Source organism: Fistularia commersonii, chromosome 5 (assembly GCF_037954325.1).
Source record: "Fistularia commersonii isolate RoL2024-O1a breed Wild chromosome 5, RoL_Fcom_v1.0, whole genome shotgun sequence".
Lineage (NCBI taxonomy): Eukaryota > Metazoa > Chordata > Actinopteri > Syngnathiformes > Fistulariidae > Fistularia > Fistularia commersonii.
The window spans coordinates 1,036,135-1,058,673 of record NC_141288.1 but is presented as its reverse complement, the minus strand read 5'-3'; the positions used below and the strand labels follow the sequence as shown (position 1 = coordinate 1,058,673).

The 22,539-nt window shown below is 51.8% G+C and overlaps 2 protein-coding genes across 9 annotated transcripts in view; both read left to right on the top strand.

Annotated features, from left to right (window-relative positions):
- pcloa (piccolo presynaptic cytomatrix protein a) overlaps positions 1-6,118 on the top strand; it is a 59,309-nt gene extending 53,191 nt beyond the window's left edge. For 6 of the 8 annotated variants that reach the window (XM_086146296.1, XM_086146299.1, XM_086146295.1 and 3 more), the window contains 5 exons: positions 1,801-1,942; positions 2,413-2,474; positions 3,452-3,586; positions 3,666-3,811; positions 5,419-6,118. In XM_086146296.1, the coding sequence (XP_086002422.1) occupies positions 1,801-1,942; positions 2,413-2,474; positions 3,452-3,586; positions 3,666-3,811; positions 5,419-5,562 (629 nt within the window). In that variant the 3' untranslated portion in view covers positions 5,563-6,118. Of the gene's footprint in view, positions 1-868; positions 1,067-1,800; positions 1,943-2,412; positions 2,475-3,451; positions 3,587-3,665; positions 3,812-5,418 lie in introns of all 8 variants that reach the window. The other 2 variants (XM_086146301.1, XM_086146297.1) reach the window with 2 other exon arrangements.
- Positions 6,119-17,169: 11,051 nt separating this feature from the next.
- cacna2d1a (calcium channel, voltage-dependent, alpha 2/delta subunit 1a) overlaps positions 17,170-22,539 on the top strand; it is a 90,499-nt gene continuing 85,129 nt past the window's right edge. The window contains exon 1 of the mRNA XM_086146293.1: positions 17,170-17,397. Within this exon, the coding sequence (XP_086002419.1) occupies positions 17,288-17,397 (110 nt within the window). The 5' untranslated portion in view covers positions 17,170-17,287. The remainder of the gene's footprint in view (positions 17,398-22,539) is intronic.

Here is a 22,539-nt window from a genome sequence, read left to right as displayed (position 1 = left end):
CCTGATATTTTGGGGTCCCCCACCCGTCACCACTGTACACCTTCTGGTCCCCATCCCCACGCCCCTCCACCGCACTCGCAGTGTGTCAGCACCTCACCGCTTCTCTTCTGTATGTTCTCGCACATCTCACCCGAGCACAAGTCGTACACTTTTCAAAGTTATCCAAAGAGGCGCGATGAACGCTTCCCGCAGGCCGGTGCCGACAAACTCCCCGCGATGAGCAGTACGCAGGGTATTACTTTACGTTTCCGAAGGTAACGCATTTCACGGTGTGCGCTCTATGTAAGGTATGTAACGGAACATGGAGGTGTGCGGTATGATCAAAAAAGTAGAAGTTAATGGAGAAGACGTCTCGGCTAGGATTCCGCCGGCTAGCTGTTAAGTCGTTTGAATCAATGAACGAAAGCATTAAAACAGACGTCCACCACCCCTTTCCCCAAAATATCACCCCTTCCTTCGCTCTTTTCATTTCCTTAACTTCTGTTTGGGTTTTCTTTTTTTGGGCTTCTTTTTATTAACAACAACAACAAAAAGACCAGCTTTTCTGACCCCCCCCCCCCACCCCCTGAGATGGCCGTGCATGCCCTCCGCTACCCTCTCCTTTTTCGTTTCCAACAACCACCGGACCCACGATGCACCCCAGTCGCCGCTGCACAACCCCGTCACCGAGCGACTCGCGGGCCGAGGGGCGAATGTGCACCGCGCACCGTGGCTGCATGTGATTAACAGTCAAGCCGGTGAAGATATTCTCCTCTCTGAATCTCCGTCTTGCTCCTCCCTCCTCCCACCTCGAACTCCGACCCGTGACCTCTTGCCTCCCCGCTCCTCCGCCCTTCGCACCTGCAAAATAAACCCCGAACGCACCCAGGCCAAAGAGGCCAAAGAGGCCGCCTCACACTGAGGCACCAGAGACACAGCGTTGCGGGCGTGCTCAGCGTTCAGAGAGCCCAATGCGATTGGTCGCCCGCCCCGCCTTCGGTCGTGTCGTCCGATGGGAGCCGAGGCGACGGCAGACACCTGACGCTCAGGAAAGCAGTGTCGGAAGAGAAGCCCCGGAGCACCGGAGGTGAGCGTTTGCCCAAAGAGCCTCCTCCCTGTCGTATGCCTGAGCGAGAGAGAGCGAGAGCGAGAGAGAATGAACGAAAGAGAGGATGCGATGCTACTAACGCACACCCGCAGAAAGAAGTCTTGCTAAAAGAGGCATTGGAAGATCCACTCCGGCAGAGATCCATGCGGCGAGACACACTTCCTCCACGGCTCGCTAACGCCAGGAAGCCATTCGTCCAGAGCGAGCGGCGCTCCCGGAATGTGTCGGCATGGATCCTGCTCCGATCCGCTTCCAGAAACGCCGACGCCTTTATGTTCTGCGTAAAACTAAAAGAACACTCATGTAAACCCAAAGTGTCAGATAAAGAATTAAAACTCCCATGTAGATGACTAACGTTGTAAGTAGGGTCTTGGCGCCGCCTGTCTTGTGTCTGCATCACACCTGGACATGATGTTTCTGTTCTGTGGACTCGTATGTTTCACGTCAACGCTCCACGTTTTCGTCGTCGTCGTTTTTTTTTGTTTGTTTATTTTATTTTTTTGTCTGTCGTGAGAGAAACGCCGGTCGACGCCGTGCATATGCTTCTCGCTGGTCCTCGCCGTCCCCGCGCAAAAGTGATCTGCTTTAATCGGACCCGTAACGTTCTTCCAGGTTGCTTCTCCGCCTTTTGCTCCAAGTCGCCTCTTTGTCTCTCCTTTCTTTTTTGTTTTTGTTTTTGTTGTCGTGATCGTTGCCGCCGTGTCTTCGCGCAGTCCGGTCCAGCTACAGGTCCGGCGACGCTCCCGTCACCGCAGCCTCGCTGGACAGCGGCCTGAGCGGCAGCGCCTACAGCCTGCTGGATGAAGAAGCGGAGATGAACGAGGTGGACAGTGCCATCTTCCAGGTGCCCCGATTGTGAGTCTCTCTTTTTGGTTTATTTCGCTCCGCTCGCGCCTCGATTTCCATAACCACAAGTCCACGCCGGCTTCCCGTCGGTGCGAGAGCCGACCGTGAGGTGTTGCTCCTCGCCCTTCGTACCCGCCTGGACGTCTTTTCTTCTCGCCGTGGACCAGCTCGCCTCCTCACTTCTGCCGGTCAAGAAGGTCCCACAGAATTGGTGGAGTCTCCATGTTCTCCCTCGGACTGCATGGGGTTCCTTCGGGTTCCTCCCGCAGCCCAAAAACATTCAGGAGGTCCACTGGAGACCCTTTTCTGAATCCACAGAGTTGGTTTCACCCAAGTTGATGCTAGAAATGCACAGATACAGGTGAAGCCCACAGTGTGGAGAACCTCCTGTCCTCCATGAGACCCCAGCTTGAGTCCTGCTTCAGCTTCCTGCTGCGGCGCCACGCAATTCACCCTTTTTTCGTTCTTTCCCCGTTTAGTGGAAAGATTCCCAACGGAACGGACGGGATGAAGACCTCCATGGGACACGGCGACACCGAAGGTAAGACGCAAGCGGGATGAGACTAGATACGAAGACCCTTTAGTGTCTCCGAGAAGCTCTGAACTGGTCGGTTAAAACGCTAATATCAACGGCAGTTGGACCTGACCTCACCAAGACGGCTGACAGCGTCTGCTCCGCCGCCCCATCGGAGGGTAAAATATCTCTTTGTGTTCGTTTCCCCGACCAGAAGAACCCCGTTAGCTGTTAGCGCACTCTGGACTGATTCTGGACCAAATGTAGATGTTCGTCCGCGAGCCCTGGAAGCCCTCTGAGGCGGAGCAGACCAGAAGAGCAGGAACGCTTTGTCCATTTTGTCCCAAGAAAACACCTGACCTCTGGCCAGGATAGCTTTTAAACATGGTTCTCCACAGTCTGCTAGAAGGTTGTGGTCATGGACGTAGCTTCTGAGCGCCACCAGCACCTACATTACATGAGCCCCTATGGAAACGTGTGAAGACCCTGCCTCGGAGTTGGAGTTTAGATGGTTCTCGGGGCTCCGTGTTCTTCGGTTCCTCCGAGGAGCAGAGTCGCTCCTGTGAAGGTTCTAGAATCTAAGATTCTCTGGAATATGAGGGACTTTCTTGTTTGTTTTTGTTTCTGTTCTTCTATGGGCTGATGATTCACGCAGACGTGCAAGAACCTCCAGGAGATAATCACCTCCTAGTCACGTTTTCAAAGTGCCAGGCCTTTTAATTCGCAGTGTCTCGCACACACACACTCACACACTCACACACACACACACACACACACTTGTACAGTTGACCCAGCTTTCAAAACAGCCACTTTCATTCAGTTGCCACGACAACGCCAACAGCCGAAAGTCACAGCTCTCGAGGAGCGTTCAGTGGCGCTTGCATGCAGTTACGCTAAATGTCCAGAAGAGGGTGATATCACACACTGGCTGAGTGTGTGTGTGTGTGTGTGTGTGTGTGTGTGTGTGTGTGTGTGTGTGTGTGTGTGTGTGTGTGTGTCGGCAGGTAAATCCCAGGTGATGGGGGAAATAAAGATCGCGCTGAAGAAGGAGATGAAGACGGAGGGCGAGCACCTGGTCCTGGAGATCCTCCAGTGTCGCAACATCACGTACAAATTCAAGTCCCCGGACCACCTTCCTGGTAACGTTGGCGACGAGACGTCCAGGAGAGACGGAGAAGATCCCCTGGTCTGATGGATCTGTGTTCTTCGCCCCCGCAGATCTTTACGTGAAGCTGTACGTGGTGAACATCGCCACGCAGAAGAGGATCATCAAGAAGAAGACCAGGGTGTGTCGTCACGACCGCGAGCCGTCGTTCAACGAAACCTTCCGCTTCTGCATGAACCCGACCGGACACTCCCTGCAGGTGAGGGCCCGGACCGAAACATCTAACACCTTCTCCTGGTTTTTCATGGAGTCCTTTGGAGGCCCTCAGGAGATCTACCGGTGCTGATCAAACACGAACCACGAGGGGTCGGGAACCCTCGGTTCTTTAGATGACTGCTTCTGACTCGCAGAGAAGTCTTAGTGGACAGGTCCTCAACATTCTTCTTCTTCTTCTTTGCCTTTGAGCTTTTCCATCTTCCACCTTCTTCATCTTACCGTATTTTCTGGATCCTCCTCTCTCACACCAACCAACTTCATATCCTCTCTCACAACGTCCATCAATCTTCTCTTTGGTCCAGTTCCAGCTTCCGTCTACCTTTATATTCCCTCTCCCTCTTCTGTCCATGACCCGACCATCTCAGACCTTCTGTCCGAAACATCTAACATGTGCTGTTCCTCTGACGGACTCCTTCCTGATCCTCTCCATCCTGGTCACTCCCAAAGAGAACCACATCTTCATCTCTGCAACCTCCAGCTCTGCCTCCTGTCTTCTGGTCATTGTCAGTGTTTGTAGACCATCTCACCAGTGTCTCCTCCACCTTTCCCTTCCTTCTGGCTGATGTTCTTCTATCTCTTCGTACCCCTGACACTTTTCTCCACCCGTTCCAATCTGCCGCAAACTTCCCACCTTCTCGTGAAATAGGAAGTGAGCAGAGCAGAGATGCAGAGAACCTTACATTTCAGCAGGAATGGACAGGAACTGGCCTTTGGTGACTCTTTAGCATCATGAATGAAGCTCCGCCTGCAAAACCATCAGCAAAACCAGAATTGGCATTAATGGAATTATTATTATTATTAGTCAAGTCCAGTATGACGTCCGTGAAGGTTCTCAGTCATCCAGATCGCGGTGAATTCTTGTCCAAATCTTCTTGTTTTGGCAACTGGACTCGAGTTTGTTCACTTGAAGACATCTCAGGCCTCCTCCCAGAGGCGTCTTCGGTTCCCATGACCTGCAGGGAGTTCAGATTATGGTGGTTTGTTGTGATAACGGAAGAGTTGATGTGCAGGAACTTGGCGGAAGGGGGTTCTTATGCTAACGGGAGTGTCATTCGTTGGGGACGAAGGAACAACCGAGGTCCACGTGGACGTTACCGGGGGCTCCTTCCGGTGGTGGGTCTCTCCTGGTTGTTTGGAGGGTGCAGACCAGGGACCAGGAGGCTCTGCTCTGCATCAAATGTTATTATTAAAAAGAGACTTTAACATTTAATATGTACGCTGCTCAAAAATAGTAAAGGGAACACGAAAATAACACCTCCTCGATCCAGATGAATGAAACATTCTTACGAAATACTTTGTTCTTTACATCGTTGGACGCGCCGACGACGAAATCGCTCAAAAACGATCGATGGAAATCGAATCTATGAACCCACGGAGGTCCGGATTTGGAGTCACACCCTGAAATAAAGTGTGAAAACACACTCCGGGCCGATCCGACGTCGATGATACGTCCTCGAAACAAGTCCAGATCAATCCGTGTTGCTTCCTAAGTGGACAGAAGCGCGATGGACTTGCAGCAAACTTTAATATCTCACTTGTAAATTCAGACGCTTCGTCGGTCGTTTTCATGGTATTCCCTGTTTTTCCAAGCTGTTCCTGGTGTCCAACGGCGGGAAGTTTGTGAAGAAGACGCTGATCGGCGAGGCCTACGTGTGGCTGGACAAGGTGGACCTCCGCAAGCGCGTGGTGAGCTGGCACAAGCTGCTCGCCAGCACCGCCCAGATCCACTCGTAGACGGAGAGGACCGGCTTCTTCTGAGCGTCTCGTTGGTTTCGGGGCGAAGAAAAGCCCCGTTTTCTTCTTTTTTCTTACGTTTTGAGATGATTTGAAGGGCGGCGTGGAACCAGAGCGTGCGTTTACACGAACACATGTTTACAAGGACGCGCGTTTTTTTTGCGGCGCCGAGTTACGTTTAGCACTGAGTCAACCAGGTATTACAACACTTTCCATTCACACACACACACACAGACACACACACACACACGTGCGCACATGCAAATCCAGATTTTATTTATCCAGATGCTTTATCCATATCAAATAGTATCCTTAATTTATGAAAAATCAGAGTTCTATTGAGTTGAAGCCTCGTCGACAGAGACCTCCTATTTATTTTTGTATCGGTGACGTTTAGCGTTCGAGCGTTCGCTCACGTTCAGCCATCATCACTCCTGCGCCCTATTGGTCGGATCCTTAGCGGCGTGCGTCTCATTGGACGATTGCATATTGTGAGCGTGAGTCGACGCCGCCCCACGTGTTCAGCACAAGAAGAAGAGAAGAAAAACAAAACAAACACCTCCGAGGTTCACGTTTGTATATAGTGACGTTATAGCCGGGAATGACCTATATATAGATAGAGAGAGATATATAGATATCTTTATCAGACAATCAGGTCTTGATGATGGTGGTGACATCGAGGTTTTATTTGCCCCTCAGAATGTGAGACCTGGACCGCACCGCGTGAGATTCCTCATTTCACACACACACACACACACACACACACACACACACACACACACCCGCCCCTCTGCTTAGAATGTAACCCCGACTTCACCCCCCCCCCCCCCAACCCCCCGCCACCCGTGGTGGTCTCCTGCGAGGCGTGGAAGTAGAGAGGTTACGCAGGGGAGGAGATCCAACCGTTTCTATGCAACCTCTGCTTCCGAACGCCAGCGACTGCATCTTCACACCCCGTTTTTAGGTTTTATTTTTTACTTCCGAGGTCCCCCCCCCCCCCCCCCCCCACGCCGCGTCATCTGCGTTGTTTTATATTAGTTTACAGCGCGAATCGGGTGGACGGAAATGGACGATTTGGTTTTGGGTTTTGGGTTTGTTTTTTTGTTTTTGCACGTGACGCCGCGTCAAGCGAGCGATGGAACCCCCATCTCAGAGAAACGACGGCGTTGAGACGCGTGGAAACATGGCGCCGCGTATGTGTGGATCTCAAGAAAACACCTTCCTGTTCAGGTCGTTTTTACGCACTCTCCCTTTGGATAGACTCCCATTGTGTGTGTGTCCGTGTGTGTGTGAGGGACGACCAAAAATATAGATAATGTCAAGGTCGAAAGGTGTATGTGTGTTTGTGTCCGTGTGTGTGTGTGTGTGTGAGCGAGCGACGACCAAAAAAATGTTTAAAAGTTGAAAAGTGTGTGTGTGTGTGCATGAAACGACCCAAAAAATATAGAATTTCGAGGTTGGAAGGTGTGTGTCTGTGTGAGCGACGACCAAAAATACACATAATTTCAAGGTCAAAAGGTGTATGTGTGTGTGCATGTCTGTGTGTGTGTGTATGTGTGTGTGTGCATGTCTGTGTGTGTGTGTGTGTGAGCGAGCAACGACCAAAAAAAATGTTTAAAAGTTGAAAAGTATGTGTGTGTGCATGAGACGACCCAAAAAATATAGCATTTCAAGGTTGAAAGGTGTGTGTGTGTGTGTGTGTGTGTGTGTGAGCGACGACCAAAAATATACATAATTTCAAGGTCGAAAGGTGTGTTTGTGTGTGTATGTATGTGTGCGTGTGTGTGTGTGTGTGTGTATGTGTGTGTGTGAGCGAGCGACGACCAAAAAAAAGGTTTAAAAGTTGAAAAGTATGTGTGTGTGCATGAGACGACCCAAAAAATGTAGAATTTTGAGGTTGAAAGTGTGTGTGTGTGTGTGTGTGTGTGTGTGTGTGTGTGTGTGTGTAAGCGACGACCAAAATATACATAATTTCAAGGTCGAAAAGTGTGTGTGTGTTTCTTTGTGAGCGACAACCCAAAAATATACAATTTCAAGGTCAAAAGGTGTGTGTATGTGTGTGTGTGTGTGTGTGTGTGTGTGTGTGTGTGTGTGTGTGTGTGTGTGTCTCACGTGCTTCTAAGTGTAGCATGCCATCAGCATTTGCATTTGACCTTTTTTGTGTTCCTTAACAGATCCACACCTGCGTTACCTAACACACACACACACACACACACACACACACACATGCATAACAGCACACACACTGTCTCGCACTCACACACACACACACACACACACACACCCACATACACCGTCTCTCTATTTCCGACCTTGTAAATACGTGGCTTTTTTTATACTGGGGTTTGGTATCAAAAACGGTCTTTTAGCGGGCGCGGCGGTGGAAGGGAGCGGCGGTTCGTCTGCACGGGGGGTCGGGCCGCCCGTCCGGAGGGACCGGGGGGGGGGGGGGGGACGGGACCGGGACGGGACCAGGACCGGGACGGGGACGGGACCAGGACCGGGACGGGGAAGGGGACGCTGCCCGAGCGCTCACACCAAACACTGAAGTTTACCAGAGTGCGACCACACTGAAGTCCATCCAAACCGACGTAGCTGCAGGAGAACTCTAAATGTGCTCACACTGGATGTTGCATGTTTCGTTGGTGGTTCATACTATTTTTGTGTCCAGATATTATTAAAAGAAAATAAATAAGTGAGGTAGAGACAGATAGAGAACAAAATGTTTAAGTGGCCGGGGAGGGGGGGGTATATGAAGAAAAACCTATTTAAACGATGGATGATGTAATGCTGACTGTACAAAGATAATGCTTGTAAAACCTGTCTGCCCCCCCCCACCCTTTACTCCCCTTTCCCCCCCCACACTTGTAAGTAAACAGAAAACAATCTGCTGTCATGGTTTCGTGGTTGTATACAGGAGGTATTGATAAATTATGCAAATTGTGCTGTAAAAAAAAAAAAAAAAAAAATGGCTGTCGCCCCCAATGTCTAAATATTAAATATCGGTAAAAATAAGGGTTTTCTTTCCAACGTGTGTTGCTTTTCAGGAGTCTGGGGGTTTCGGAAAAAAAAAAAAAAAAAAAGCAGCAGATCATGGGTGAGATGGTTGTTCCTCAGATGTTTACCTTCTCGAGAAGGTCGGGGGACGCTGGGAAGGTGAGAAGATAAGTTAAGAAAATAAGATGTTTTCCACATGGAAACACTAGCGAGGATCCAATGGCGACGGCGGTGCTAGCGGTGTTAGCGGTGCTAGCGGTGCTAACGGCTACATGCTAATAGCTGACGTGACACAAGAATGGGAATAATTATGGTGGACGCCTGAGGAGGAGCCGCAGAAGATCGAGGGAAGAGCCTGGAGTCTGCAGAAGATGTGAAGTTACTGTCGAAAGCATGTATCATGGGAGCCTCCAGGTTCTCCTTGTCCAGTCCATAAACAGACGGGGATCTCCAGCAGTCCAGAACTTCTTCTGGGCTTCTCCTCGTGAGGCCCGGCCTCAGGACGTCCCTCTGATGGACCTCCGTTACATCTCGTCTCCGAACCACCAGTCCATGGGTTGGAGGACCCAAACTGCATACTTTATTCAACCACTGGGGGGGTGCCACACACACACACACACACACACACACACACACACACAGAGCCTCCAAACCACAAGGATTGTGTTTTATCAGTGGAGGTTCTCCGTCCTCCAGGTCCTGCTCTATGGTCGTCCAATCTTCTGGTGGCGGCTGGAATTGGACGTTCCTCTTCTTCTTGGTCCCAGATGTTCTTCAGCTCTGACAGATGAGTTGTTGTGCTGCCGTTGCGTCAAACACGGGGTTGCCGTGTTGATGTGTGTGTCGCTTGGAGAACATCTCACCTCATGGAGAACCTGACCGGGTACCTGTGAGCCTCACCTGCAAAACAGAAGTGGGCTGAAGCTCCTGCAGGTGTCGCTTGCTGACTCAACCAGGTGGGTTGCAGGGCACAGATGGATCTGCAGGTGTGTGTGTGTGTGTGTGTGTGTGTGTGTGTGTGTGTGTGTGTGTGTGTGTGTCAGCGCAGCAGGGAATGTAGGTGAGAGGCTGTGTTGAAGATGCGCTCACCTCTAGTTTGACTGTATTGCATTTAGAATTATGAATACTAGAAAGACGCACTCGCACACACACACACACACACACACACCACACACGCACACACACACACAAAACCTGCTTGTATGTGCAGTAACACCTTCTGGCCTGCAGAGGGAGTGAGAGACCCGTTTGGCCTCCTGCAGGTCCAGCAGAGCTCCTGCTTCAAGAACCGAAGTCAGCAGAAGAATAATATTTCCAAGTTAGAGTGTGGCAGTGTGACAGCGGGTAGACGTTTGTGTGTGTGTGTGTGTGTGTGTGTGTAATGTCAAATATATGCATGGGAATTTATTTTTCTTCTACAGATGAAGAATAACCTTAAATCCGCGGGTCTTTCCACCAGTGTTGGTCCGGCGGCGGCAGACGTCCGGTTTGGGACGGCGACGCCCTACAAGGCTGGTTTCGGGGCAGCGGCTATTTAAATACAGGACACAAATATAGCGGACTAAACCGTTAGCTGCATGTCCCGCCTATCCGGGCTGTGATTGGACGAGGAGAGGTTCACCCCGGACCAATCGTAGGGCCACTTACTGAGACGCACAACCGTTCACCCTTTCATCCACGCATCGCTGCAATTTTGTGTCTCCAGTGAACTTCCTGCATGGTTTTGGACAGTTGGAGGAACCCGGAGGAACCCCAGGCAGTGAACATGGAAGCTCCACATTTTCCTGCAGGAATCCAACCAGGGACCTTCTGGCAGTGAGGCTGAAGCACCAGCGACTACCACCAGCAGAAGAGAGGAGGCGAGATGCTCCGCACGAGAAGAAAAGACCTCTCGCCACCATTGGAGCTCGAACCCCTGGAGGTCGGTATGACTCGACGAGGAGTCCAGACAAGGACCTTCTAGCTGTGAAGAGGAGGCTCTCCTCTTCACAGGTGACCCAGGAGGAGATCTGAGAGGTGTTTCTGCAGAGTGCATCATCAAGGAGAACGGGTTCGGTCTCTTCTGGGCGATGAGGTCTTCTTCGCTTCTCCGGCTCCTGGAACGGCATCTGATCAAAGCATCTCCAGGTTCTCCCGTTTCTGCAATCCACATTAAACCCCTTTGTTTCCGCCGCTCCTTTCATGTGTGCTGTGTTGTCTTTCATATTCCTGCTGTCCTCCACCTCCTCCCTCTGACACATCCCTCAGATCTTTCACTTCTATCGCCTTCAAAGATGCGTCCGCGGCGTGTTCCCTGACTCACGGGCCGGCGAGGCGGACGGCAGTGACGGAGATCGGCCGCGGCGGCGTCGAGGTTCGTGTCACCGCACGCCTTCGGCTCATTCGAGGTCAGGACGGGGTCGCGGGCGCGGCGAGCCGCCGCTCCCTCGCCAAAATGGTGTCAAGAACAGCTGAAAGCTTCTGTTGCGCGTCCGCAGGCCGGGGGGTCGACAACTCCACGCAACCGTTGATCAAACTGTGGGCGGTTTGGATCTCTGAGCTCCTGCTTCTGGATCTTCTGATCTACCCAGGCGAACCGGCTGCTTCTGTTTGGATGCATCTCCTGTAACGGGCCACAACAGAGACCTTGTGCACCAACAGGGCAGCAGAAACCAGCCCACTCTGAGAAGACCATCCATCCATCCATCCATCCATCCATCTCCAGGTCCCTCTCTTGGTCCAGCTCTGAGTCCCGAGGTGTTCCCGGGCACATGGTACCTCCGATGTGGCCTGGGTGTTTCCAGGGACTGGCAAGTCCAGGAGCCAGGCCTCCCCGCCCGGTTCCTCTGGATGCTGGAGGAGCAGCAGCTCTACTCCAAGCTCTTCTTGGATGGCTGAGCTCCTCACTATATCTCCAAGGAGATACCCTGCGGGGGAAGCCTGGCTTCGGCCTCCTGCATCTATGATCTGGCTCTTTCTGTCACCGCCCACAGCTTCTGACCAGAGGTTGATCGGTAAATCCGGAGCTTCAGCATGACGGGCCGATGCGGAGTCTTTGTCACCGAACTGCCTTTCTCCCTTCACAAGAGATGCTTGACCTCCGTCCACTCAAGGCAGGATCTCCTCCCCCACCTGGAGAAGCCACTCCACCTTGAGGACGGCCGCCTCGGATTCGGAGTTTCGCGGTTTCATCAAATTCGAGCCGGAGTTCCACAGAATCGCATCATCTGCAAAGAAGCGGAGATGCCCCGCCCTTCAGCTTCGGCGCGGAGTCGCAGACGTGGAAGCCGACGGCGGGGAAAAGGCAGGTGATCGGCGGCGATGCAGAGTCGATATCCAACGGCGACCTGGTTTTGACGGGAGGGATGCAAGACTGCGAGCCGGGCCGAAAAAAGAAAAAAAAAAAAGGATAGATCGGAGCCTTCATATCGGATCACCTCGGATCCCCCCTGAGCCAGCTCCCTGTCACTCGCTGCCTCCGGTGCTCCTTTGCCGAGCCGCGACTTCTCCTCCTGACAACACGGCTTTGGCTAATGGTAATGTGATCGGTCAGTGCACAGAGGGGACTGAGGCGATCCCTGTCCTGAGTCAGACGTCATATCACACACACGCTCGCCATCACTTCCCTTTCCGCTGAGCAGAGCGGGCACGGCCGTCGCCGGTGAGGAGGCCGCGGCGCGAGCCGACCGACGGGGCGACGCGTGACCGCTGCTTTTTTACGCCGTCGGGCGACCTACAAACCCCCGCCTTCGATCTACGCCTTCGCCCGGCGTCACGGACGTGTATCTGCGAAAGAACAGGACTTAAACATTCATTCATTCACATGGTCACATGGTCTCTATTCCGGCTGCCATTGGGCGAGGGGCGCTGTGTGTCACTATGTGACCTCTGAATGAGGGAGCAAATGTTGTATGTCTTTAAAGGATTTCTGTCGAAATCTTCTTGTCTCGGTAACTGGACTTGAATCTCTTCACCCTCATCCGAGAGGAGATACAAGTCCAGTTACCACGACCCGGAGGACAGAGAACCTCCACAAACATGTCTCGAGAAGATGTGTGAATGTTTATATCTCTCTATACAATTAGGGGCCAGATGAGAAACCTAGGATAACAGAAAGGCAACAAGCTTGTGCAACGTGGACAGAATACATGTTTTGTAGTTGTCTATGGAGGTTCTCAATAATCCAAGTCGCGGTGAATTCTTGTCGAAATCTTCTTGTGGTGCCAAAGGAGCATCTTTTTGGGATTAGCGTATTTTCCGCACCATAAGGCGCACCTGATTATAAGGCGCACCTCCAATGAATAGCCTATTTAAATGTAAGGCGCACTGCATTATAAGGCATGTATAATAGAAGCTACAGTAGCGGCTGGGGTTGCGTTATGCATCCACTAAATAGAGCTTGACCAGGGAATGTCAACAAAACAGTCCGATAAGTCAGTCAAACTTTATTACTACAACACAAACCAACGTTCTGACAACTCCGTTCACTCCCAAAACAAGCTAGTGCACTCACAATACGGTACCGTACGCACCGGTAGCTCTTACCGGTATTTGCGCCGCCTCGGTTGAAAACAATGTATTTCCGACTCCCATTTGTCACAGTTCAAAACGTTTCATAAAACGAAAGCACATAGAACGATCACCTCTAAATTCATTGATGTTTATGTCACTCGCTAGCTAGCTAGCTAGCTAGCGCTGTTGCCTTCATTGGATTGGTGACTGTAGAGATGTTTCTACTTGCTGCTCTCTGTTCAACAACCCACTGTTCAAGTTTGTCCCCTTACTGTAGCCATCTCGCTTTGTTCCCTCGGAAACTCTGTTTAATCGTATTTACTCGGCGCAGGTCATCTTTTTGCTTCCTAATGTTGAATTCTCCTGCTGCTGCTACCGTGTTCTACTGCGTGACTGATCGCCTTGAGTTTAAACTCTGCTTCTTAAGCATGTCTCTTGAAAGATGCCATTTTGGGATCTTTATACAAACACAAGTGGTGGGACTGGAATTCATATGTCCCAATATGCACCACGCGCTACTTCTTCTACGGGAGAAAATGGAGTCGGCGGCTGCTTCCTGTAGTTGCGGCTCAATATTGATCCATATGTAAGGCGCACTTTCGGTTTCTGAGAATATTAAAGGCTTTTAGGTGCCTTATGGTGCGGAAATACGGTACCTAATCCGGGTAATACTCAAAAGTTGCTCCTTTGTCCCCAACGAATAGCAACCCTGTTAGCATACCAACCCCTGACGGCCAAACCACCGGAAAAGTGCAATATTTCACTACGTCCGTGGAGCTTCTCAGTCATCCGGGTCCTGGTGAATTCTTGTCCGGTTACATAAGTCCCTTCGTTTCGAGGAACCGAGACTCCAGACCCGCCGTAGAAGGTGTTGTGAAATATTAAAATATTGAATTATTCCCAGAATCTTCATGTCGGGGCAACAGGACTTGAATATGTTTGAGCTGAGACGGCCTCCGGCCCCCCCGGGTGCAGGATTAGCGGCGTAGATGATGAACGAATGAATGAATGATCTTGACAGGATTCAAGAACAAGTCCTAGATTTCTGCATAAATGCATAAAAAAAGGTCCCGGACGAAGCTTGAGCGGAACACTCTCCCGTTCCGCCGCCGCCCCGGAAACCAGAACATCTGAGCAGAAGTGACAGTGGTTTCCAAACTCCGAGGAGAAGCCGGATGAGACACGACTCCGGACGCGAACCTGCACGTTTTTGGCCGACGAACGCAAGAACGAAAGAAGCGAATCCTCTAAAACGCCGGTTTGCTAACGGGGAGGAAAGTTTGCTTCTTCTCCAGATGAACATCTGAACATCTCACACCGAACCTTCTTCTCCGTCCCCACAGCCAATGGGAACGAACGCCCGCTCGCTTCGGGGAAGAAAAAAAAAAAAAAAAGCGAAACAAAACAAAACAACGGAGACGGCGTGGAAACGGGCCAAAGGGTTGCTAGGCAACGGCGGTCGGGCAATTCCCCGGACAGGTGGGTGGGGTTGGGAGCTGGTGAAAGAAGAAACACCTGCTGCCTCTGCTCAGCACACACACATACACACACACACACACTGTACACACTGTATTTAAAGAGGAACGGCGAGGCCTAAAGGGCAAAATACTGGATCCACACTGCAGGTCTGGACCTTCTACATCTGCGCCGCCGATGAGGGACGTGACCTACCAGAGATTTTCCGAATTGAATTCACTTCATGAAGATCCGACTCACAAACATCATGTGGCTTCAGCTTCATCACCTCAACCGCCGATCCTGCAGGGTTCGTCATTTGCTGAGGCCGACGACCAACCCATCGTCTTCTCTCGTATGGACTAGGTAGCTTCTGGGTTCTTCTCGAAGCCCACACAGAAAGGCCTCCCGTGGGAATCCACGACGTTCACATTCCCCCGAAGCACCTTGAAGATCTCGTATCGCGATCGCCGCTTCGAGCTTCGTTTCTGGCCGGGGTTTCCGCCGCCGCTGAGCGGAGAAGAAGCGCGGCGGGAAGCGGGTGTATTTAGTCAAAGTGAATTAGCTGTTTTTAAATGCCTTTGTCAAACACACTAATCCTGGTGAAAATCCCGTGTAATCCTGTTTTAGAGAGTGTTGCGTTCGCTTGCCTCGGTACAAAAGCACGAACAGCACGAGGGATCCGCGCTTCCTTTCCCCTTCCAGGAAAAAAATAAGAAATCTAAAGCGGCCCGTTGGCGTTATTTGACGGATAGTTTGGCGGCGTTCCCCTCCGAGAACGCCGCGGCGACACACGGCCCCGCCTCCACGCCGCCGCTCTGTAAATAACCCGAAGGGGGGCGGAGACGCCTTTATTTGAAGCGTAGTGAAACCCGAGCAGACAAACACAAATAGCTGTTTGCCCTGCGAGTCTATTTGGGTGATGGGAAGAGCGGCCAGGTTCACCTGTTGTGACTCCTGATACCTGAAACGCAGGGATGCAAACATTTTTTTTTTTTCGCCGTCCTTTCATTTATCAGAACCGCCGCCGACGTTTTTGTCGTCGCATTTTCCCGTAAACAGTTGCAGCGGCAAAATGTTGCCGGTGCAAAAAAGGAAAAAGGCTAATTTGGTCCAAAAGGGATTCGGTGGGAAGGAATACGTTCACTCGATCATTTTCCGTCACGCCGATCCTGCAATCGGGGGGAAAAAGCTGTCATTGGGCGAAAGGTGGGCTTCAATGCAGGGACTCCGGTGAACCCTGAGGAACCCTGAGGAACCCCAGAGGGAACCCGCCCTAGATAGCGATCGTGAGCAGTGGATCTGACACGGCGGCCCGGAAACGCTCCGGGCGACACGACCGGCCGCGAGCCAAGACGTCCGTCTTCGCCGGCGCTGAGAAATCTCACCTGGCACGCCGTGCGTCCTCGTTAATGGAGGATCCAGATGAAGGAGGACGGGTAATTCAAGCGTCGGCAGCTCCTTTAGGGCCTCGGGGACAAAAAAAAAAACAAAAAACAGAAGACGCCGGGCCACGTTCGGAGGAAGGAGGCTTCTCGGAAACCTCCTCCTGGTGCGCTGGATGGAAGGGTAGGAGGGCAGAAGGAGGCGAGGCGTCTCGCCAAAGACGGCGGGCAGGAGGATCAAACCATCAAACCTTCTGATCGGAGGCACGTCGCCTCCACCAGATCAGGCACACAGAGGATCAATATCAGCAAAATCTGCAAATCGCAATATTTGTAAACACACAGTGTCATCATCGTCAACATTTTCATCTTCATAAGCATCTACATTATTAGCTACACAAGCATCTATATAATCATCTAAATACTCGTCTATATTATTATTCAATCATCTACATTATTGTCTATATAATCATCTACATTATTATTGACACAATCGTCTTTATAATCATCTATATAATGAGTGGAGGGGAATTGCAGTGCTTGTTTTGCTCCTTGGACACAAAAATAGATAAAACTAAAGTTCATTATAGATAGTTAGTTTTTTGCCGTCGGTCAAGTCGATAGATAGATAGATAGATAGATAGATAGATAGATAGATAGATAGATAGATAGATAGATAGATAGATTATTGATCCTGCCTGTGTGTATATACACATATAGCATGTGTGTGTGTGCACATTTGTGTACAGTATGAATGTATGCATGTTGTATATATATCCATGCATACACACATATATGTGTGTGTGTGTGCGTGCATATATAAATATACACACACAGATCAATGTATTTTCCTGTATGTCTGTGTTTATGAGTGTATGCATGCATAGATGTGTGTGTGTGTGTATCTATACACGTATGTATGTCGACATTCTTTTTTAATTAGAATTCTGAATTGTGTGTGTGTGTGTGAATGTCTTATTTTTTCAATGCATTCTCTGTCTATGTGTCTAATGTTCCACGCGTGTCTGATCCACGGCGTCACTTCAGTATAAGGAGCGGCGCGGCGCTGCTCCTCCTCTTCCTCCTCCCTCCTTTCCTCTCCTTTTTTGACACGCGGCGTGGGCTCCGCACTAACAGCCTCTGTCCTCTGCGTGTGCGTGTGTGTGTGTGCGAGTGACACACACACACACACACACACACGGCTGAACCCAAAAAAAGCAGGAGGAGGAGGAGGAGGAGTGGAAGGAGGGGGAGTGGGCGTGCACACCGGATGGAATTGGTTTGCAAACACGCACGGATGGCGGTGTGAGCCGGAGAAGTACGCGCGGCGCCGTGGACCCGTGGATCCTCCGTGGATCCTCCGCCTCCTCCTCGCAGCTCCTCCGGACCTTCCCGCCATGGATTACTGCCCCCGCCTGCCGCTGCTCCTCCTGGCCGCCGCCGCCGCCGCCGCCGCCGCCGCCGCTTCCTCCCCGGTGTCCGGCGGACAGTTCCCGGCACCGCAGATGTGAGTACCCGCTCCGTGAGCGCTGGAGCTCCGCTTCCTCTTTTTAGTGGAAAGAAAAAGAACGAGATGAAGATCCAGGAGCTGCAACCCTCCGCTGCTCCTCCTCCTCCTGGAGCGGAGGGTTGCAACTTTTAGCGCCGTCTATTTTGGTTTCCATGTGGAGAGCCGTGCCAGGGGTGGAGGAGGAGGAGGTGGGAGAGCTTCGTGGAGGAGGAGTTGGAGAACTTTTCCTCCTGTTGCATCTTCTTGCAGACCTTCGGTGGGTTCCGTGGCGTGGAAGCCGGTCGTGCAGAAGCTTCTGAGATGGCGCGCCATCGGCGAGGTGCCGCCATGCTTTCGTGTCTGAAAGCACGGCGGCGTAAAGCGGCCCGGTGGAAGATGTTCTCCACGGGAGGTTCTCCCGTGGGTTCTCAGTGGGGTTCCACCTCCACCTCCACCTCCAGCAGAACCTCCGGCTCAGGTTCCTGCAGCAGAAGCTGGGCTTCAACCCCCACACACACCTCCAACCCCCAAAATGGCAACTCAGATTATGAATTTATAATAAAGTCAATGTATCACTGACTCGTGTGTGTGTGTGTGTGTGTGTGTGTGTGTGTGTGTGTGTGTGTGTGTGTGTGTGTCTAGAGGGGGGGGTCCAGTCTCTGGGTTCTAAATTTGACCCTGGATTAATAGTTGGAGCACATGATGGTCCAACGTCACAGCACCTTAATTAGATGTGTGTGTGTGTGTGTGTGTGTGTGCGCGCATGTGTGTGTGTGTGTGTGTGTGGGAGCGTGACGGTCAGGTCCAGAATGTTCCAGAAGCCTGGTGGTTTTCAAACCCCCTCCTCAGAGTGCAGCTGGGAGGAGCGGCAAGCCATGATGGCACTCAGCCTAATGGCCGATTGTGTGTGTGTGTGTGTGTGTGTGTGTGTGTGTGTGTGTGTGTGTGTGTGTGTGTGTGTGTGGTGATGTCAGACTAGCAGAGCGGCCTGCCCGCACCCTGGGCCCGGCGGGCACTCAGCGGATTGATCCGTGGGTCGGGGGGTTGGACGTGCTCGGATGGAGCCGAGAAGAACGGGTTGGATTTCGCCGTTGTGGCTCCGCCTCCTCTGGGGCTTCTGCGTTCCCGGCGGCGTTCCTCGGGCGGGAACCTGAAGCCGGAACGGCGGGGATGGAGACCGGGATGAAACAAGCCCCGCCCCCAACGCCATTCCATCAGTTGCCACGGATGGAGGTCCTCAAACGTTGCTGTGATTGTTTTCCGACGGCTGTATTTACGGTGTTTTTCTAGAGAGATCGGAGCTTCTCCTCGCGGCCAGAAGGTCCTGGGTTGGACCTTTTCTTGTGGAGCTTCCATGCTTTCCCGGTGTCTGCGTGGGGTTCCTCCAGGGCTCCTCCCAAAGTCCAAACCCATGCAGGAGCTTCACTGGAGATCCAGCGTCATCCAGACGCCTGAAGGAGAGGGCGGATGTTTGTTTGTCTCTGATCGACGGGGTGAAGCCCACCTCTCGTCCAATCACAGCCGAGATCTGGCAACCCTGTGTAGATAACGGATGGATGGATGGATGGATGGATGGATGGATGGATGGATGGATGGATGGATGGAGATATCAGCTGCAGGCTCTCTGCTTCAGTTTAGAACGTGGCCTCGTCGGTAGGCAGTGAAGGTTTACCTCTGGCTGGAGGAGGATCTCACCTCCTCGCTGATGATCAGAGATGTTCCTCTGACATGTTTGGTCGAGGACACCGACTCCCGTGATCCTCCTCTGGCTGCAGATCCTCCCCCTCCTTTCTCCTCGCCGTCTCTTCTGGTCCACAACAGATGTTTAACTCCCGTCCCGTCTGAAATTCAGAGTCTGACCGGAGATCTCCGGACCTCCTGTCGTTTGGAATTTCAGCTTAGAACATCTTCATCTGGATGGACCGAACCCGCGTGATCCTCAGCTCCTCCAGATAAACACATTCCACCCCCTTGTACTTTCTATTTATTTATTTACGACTAACTAGATCTCATGCTCCGCTAAAGAGCCGTGTTCCTCCGCCAGCTGCCTCGTCTCCGCCGGCCGCCGGGCCTAATGTGAGGAGGCACTTCTGAGGGACAACACGGCTGTGTGTGTGTGTGTGTGTGTGTGTGTGTGTGTGTGTGTGTGTGTGTGTGTGAGGCGAAGCGAAGCGTGTTCCTCAAGAACGGAGCTAAAATTCTAGCGAGCTAAGCGGAATCATCTGACGGGATTTCGTCCGATTGCTGCGAGCTGCGTCGGGAAGCGAGGTGAGATGTTGCGTCGTCGCTTTATTTACCGCCGCGTTGTTTAGGAGACTTTCGGATCTTCTGGACGCTGATGTTCCTGCGGCCGAGCGGCCTAAAGATGTTCTTCTGAGCCGGACTGATCCGACGGGATTTTGAAAAATTGAAAATATGTCCAGGGAACAGAAGAGCCAGAAGCTCCAGGTCGGACTCCCTTGTTCTTCGGGTTCCTTCTGAGATAAAAAGGACCTGGTGGAGTTGTGTGGAGACCCTGAACCCTCCAGAGATGTGAACGGTTGTCGGTGATGGATCCGGGATCTCGCGTCCGATCAGGGCCGGGATAGGCTCCGCCCCCAGAGGGCGGGGAGACAGAATAGTAGCTTAGCATCCGTCTTCTCGGAGACGCCCTGGTGAGGATCGGCAGGTGGACGGCCTCCTGAATCCACCAATATCGGATCCATAAATATGTTCAATCGTCGCGGTCGGAGTTTCCTGCGAACGCCGATCCTGTATCTTAACAACCACACGCGCGGTCACATTCGATTAGCGTCCGATGGGTCCGCCGTGAGGAGCTTTTACGCTCCCTCAGAGAGAAGTCCTGACCATTTTATGGAGAAGGTCAGCTCTCTGGGGTTTTAAAACCCCGGATTCTATATTCAGACCTTTCCGTGTGATCGTGAAGATAATCCCTCTCGGAGTCGTTCCAGATGTTGCTCGTTGACACTCGGAGACGCGGAACCCCGGAGCTTCTCCCCGGCCGAAGTCACCGTCACCCGGGGAAACGCCGCTCTCGTGTCATTTTGGAATGGCGGTGAATTCAGACGCCGGTTGGGGAGAAGAAGAAGGGAAAGGTCTTGAAGATCCGAGCGGAGTATGAATGACTTTCGCCCATTTCCAGTGTCAGATCGCATCGGTGGTGAGAATCCAGGGACGTGGCCTCACATCCAGAAGGTCCCTGGTTGGTGTTCCTTCCTGTTTGGAGTCTCCACGTTCTCCTGGTGTCTGCGTTGGGTTCCTCAAGGTTCCTCTCGCGGTTCAAACACATCCAGGAGGTTCGCCGGAGACCCTTCTTTGTCTGGAAGTGTGAATGAGAGGCTGAATGGTTTGGCGTCTCCACGGGACGTGTGATTGGATGGCTGTCGGGGTCCAATGACGGCCGAGATAGGCTCCGCCCCCTTTGACCCGGCGTGCAGGATGAAGATGAATGAATGAATGCGGGGCTTTTTGGAGACCATCCCTGGAGCGAAATGAGCGCCTGGACTCTTGTGATGAAGTTCTTTATCTTCTGTAATGCAATTAAAAAAAACAAAAATGACTTTTTCATGATATTCTATTTTGAGATAGGATTTTTGAGTTTTCTTAAGATGTAAGCCATAATCAGCGATATTAGAATAATGAAAGGCTTGCAATCTTTCAGTTGTAATGAATCCAGAATGAATGACATTTTTGTTTTTGTAATTGCATTACAGAGGATAAACAACTTTATCACAATATTCTAATTTTCTGAGACGTCCGTTCACCCGGCGTGGAGCAGCTGACCGGCTACATCTGGCAAACGCACAAAATCCCTCGTAACTCCGGCTTCATTGAATTCCCACACTTTTCCCAAACCGCCCTCTCGCACTGTTCCCTCCCTCCTCGCTCACGTTCTGTTTACGTCCAACCCTCCACTCGCAAAGAATCCCCTCCGCCCCCGTCTGAACCCTGCGTATATTTAGCCCGGAGGAAGGGGCGCCGCGACCGGCCTGGATAGAAGCACACCGTACTTTGTCGCCGCTGAGAAGAAGTCTGGGCCTTTCTTTCACCGGCGAGTTTGGGAGCGGAGTCGCAACCTCGGGGCCGTGTTGTTGCCGCCGCGTGGAATTTCCCGAGAACTTTCCGTTGCGCCGTTGCCCGGGCGACGTCGGGAATAGCTAACAGCTGTGGGGATGAAAGGGGCAGTCCCGAAAGGGAAGCACATCTGTAAACCCAAATAGAAGGCGAGGGCGTTTAGCGTTACAGCGACGCTGCGAAGCCTCTCTTCTTATTCGGGGTAACGGAGAATGTCACTTCGGGGAGTTCGGGGAAACGAGTCTTATTCGCCGAAGTGATACCGAGCGGAAGGTGTGTGGCGAGCGGCGGAGGCATACAAGTTTTGAGAAGCTCCCGCCCCCAATCGCAAGAGCTTCTTGGAAAGAGCTTGCAGGAAACTACGAGCGAGGACTTCCTGCGCAAGGAGGTTCACGTCGGGGCGGGAGGTACGACGAGATGAGTTCGAACTTGGACAATGTAGGTTCTCCAACGGACTGGAGCTCCTGCATGTGTTAGGACTGTGGAGGAAGCTCCATGGACCCGGGACCTCCATGCTCTGAAGAGGAACCGCAAACTTCTGTGCCGCCGAAATGGAAACTTTGGTCATTTTAACCCTTGTGTTGTCTTGTGGGTCAAAAGTGACCCACTACCATGTTTAGCTGTAGAAAAAACACCTGAACCTATTTTTTTGCGACTTGAAATTTTATGACTTTTCCTAAAAAGACCCCGTAATTAGAAAAATTGATACTTTTTTTTTGTTTATGTTTCCATGTGGGCTGTACACCACTAGGGTACAAAGATTGTCTCATGGGTCATTTTTCGACCCGTAAACACAATGTTAAGATCGCACGAGGGTTAAAGATACTTCCGTACGCCGTCGTCTGATTCGTCGGGCGAAACGTGCCGACCTCAGAAGGTCGCCTCCCAAATCGAGCTGATGACTTCCGCGAACGACAGCCAGAACGCGATCCGAGCCCTTACCGGACCTGAGCGCCGAGGTCCGTTCCCCGCCTTTCAGGACGAAGTAAACACCAGGCCGACAAACAGAAGCATTAGCTTTTTCAAATGTCTCCAATGAGACATGGCAAACCATCCGATGCGTCATATTTTCAGCGGCGCGCTGAG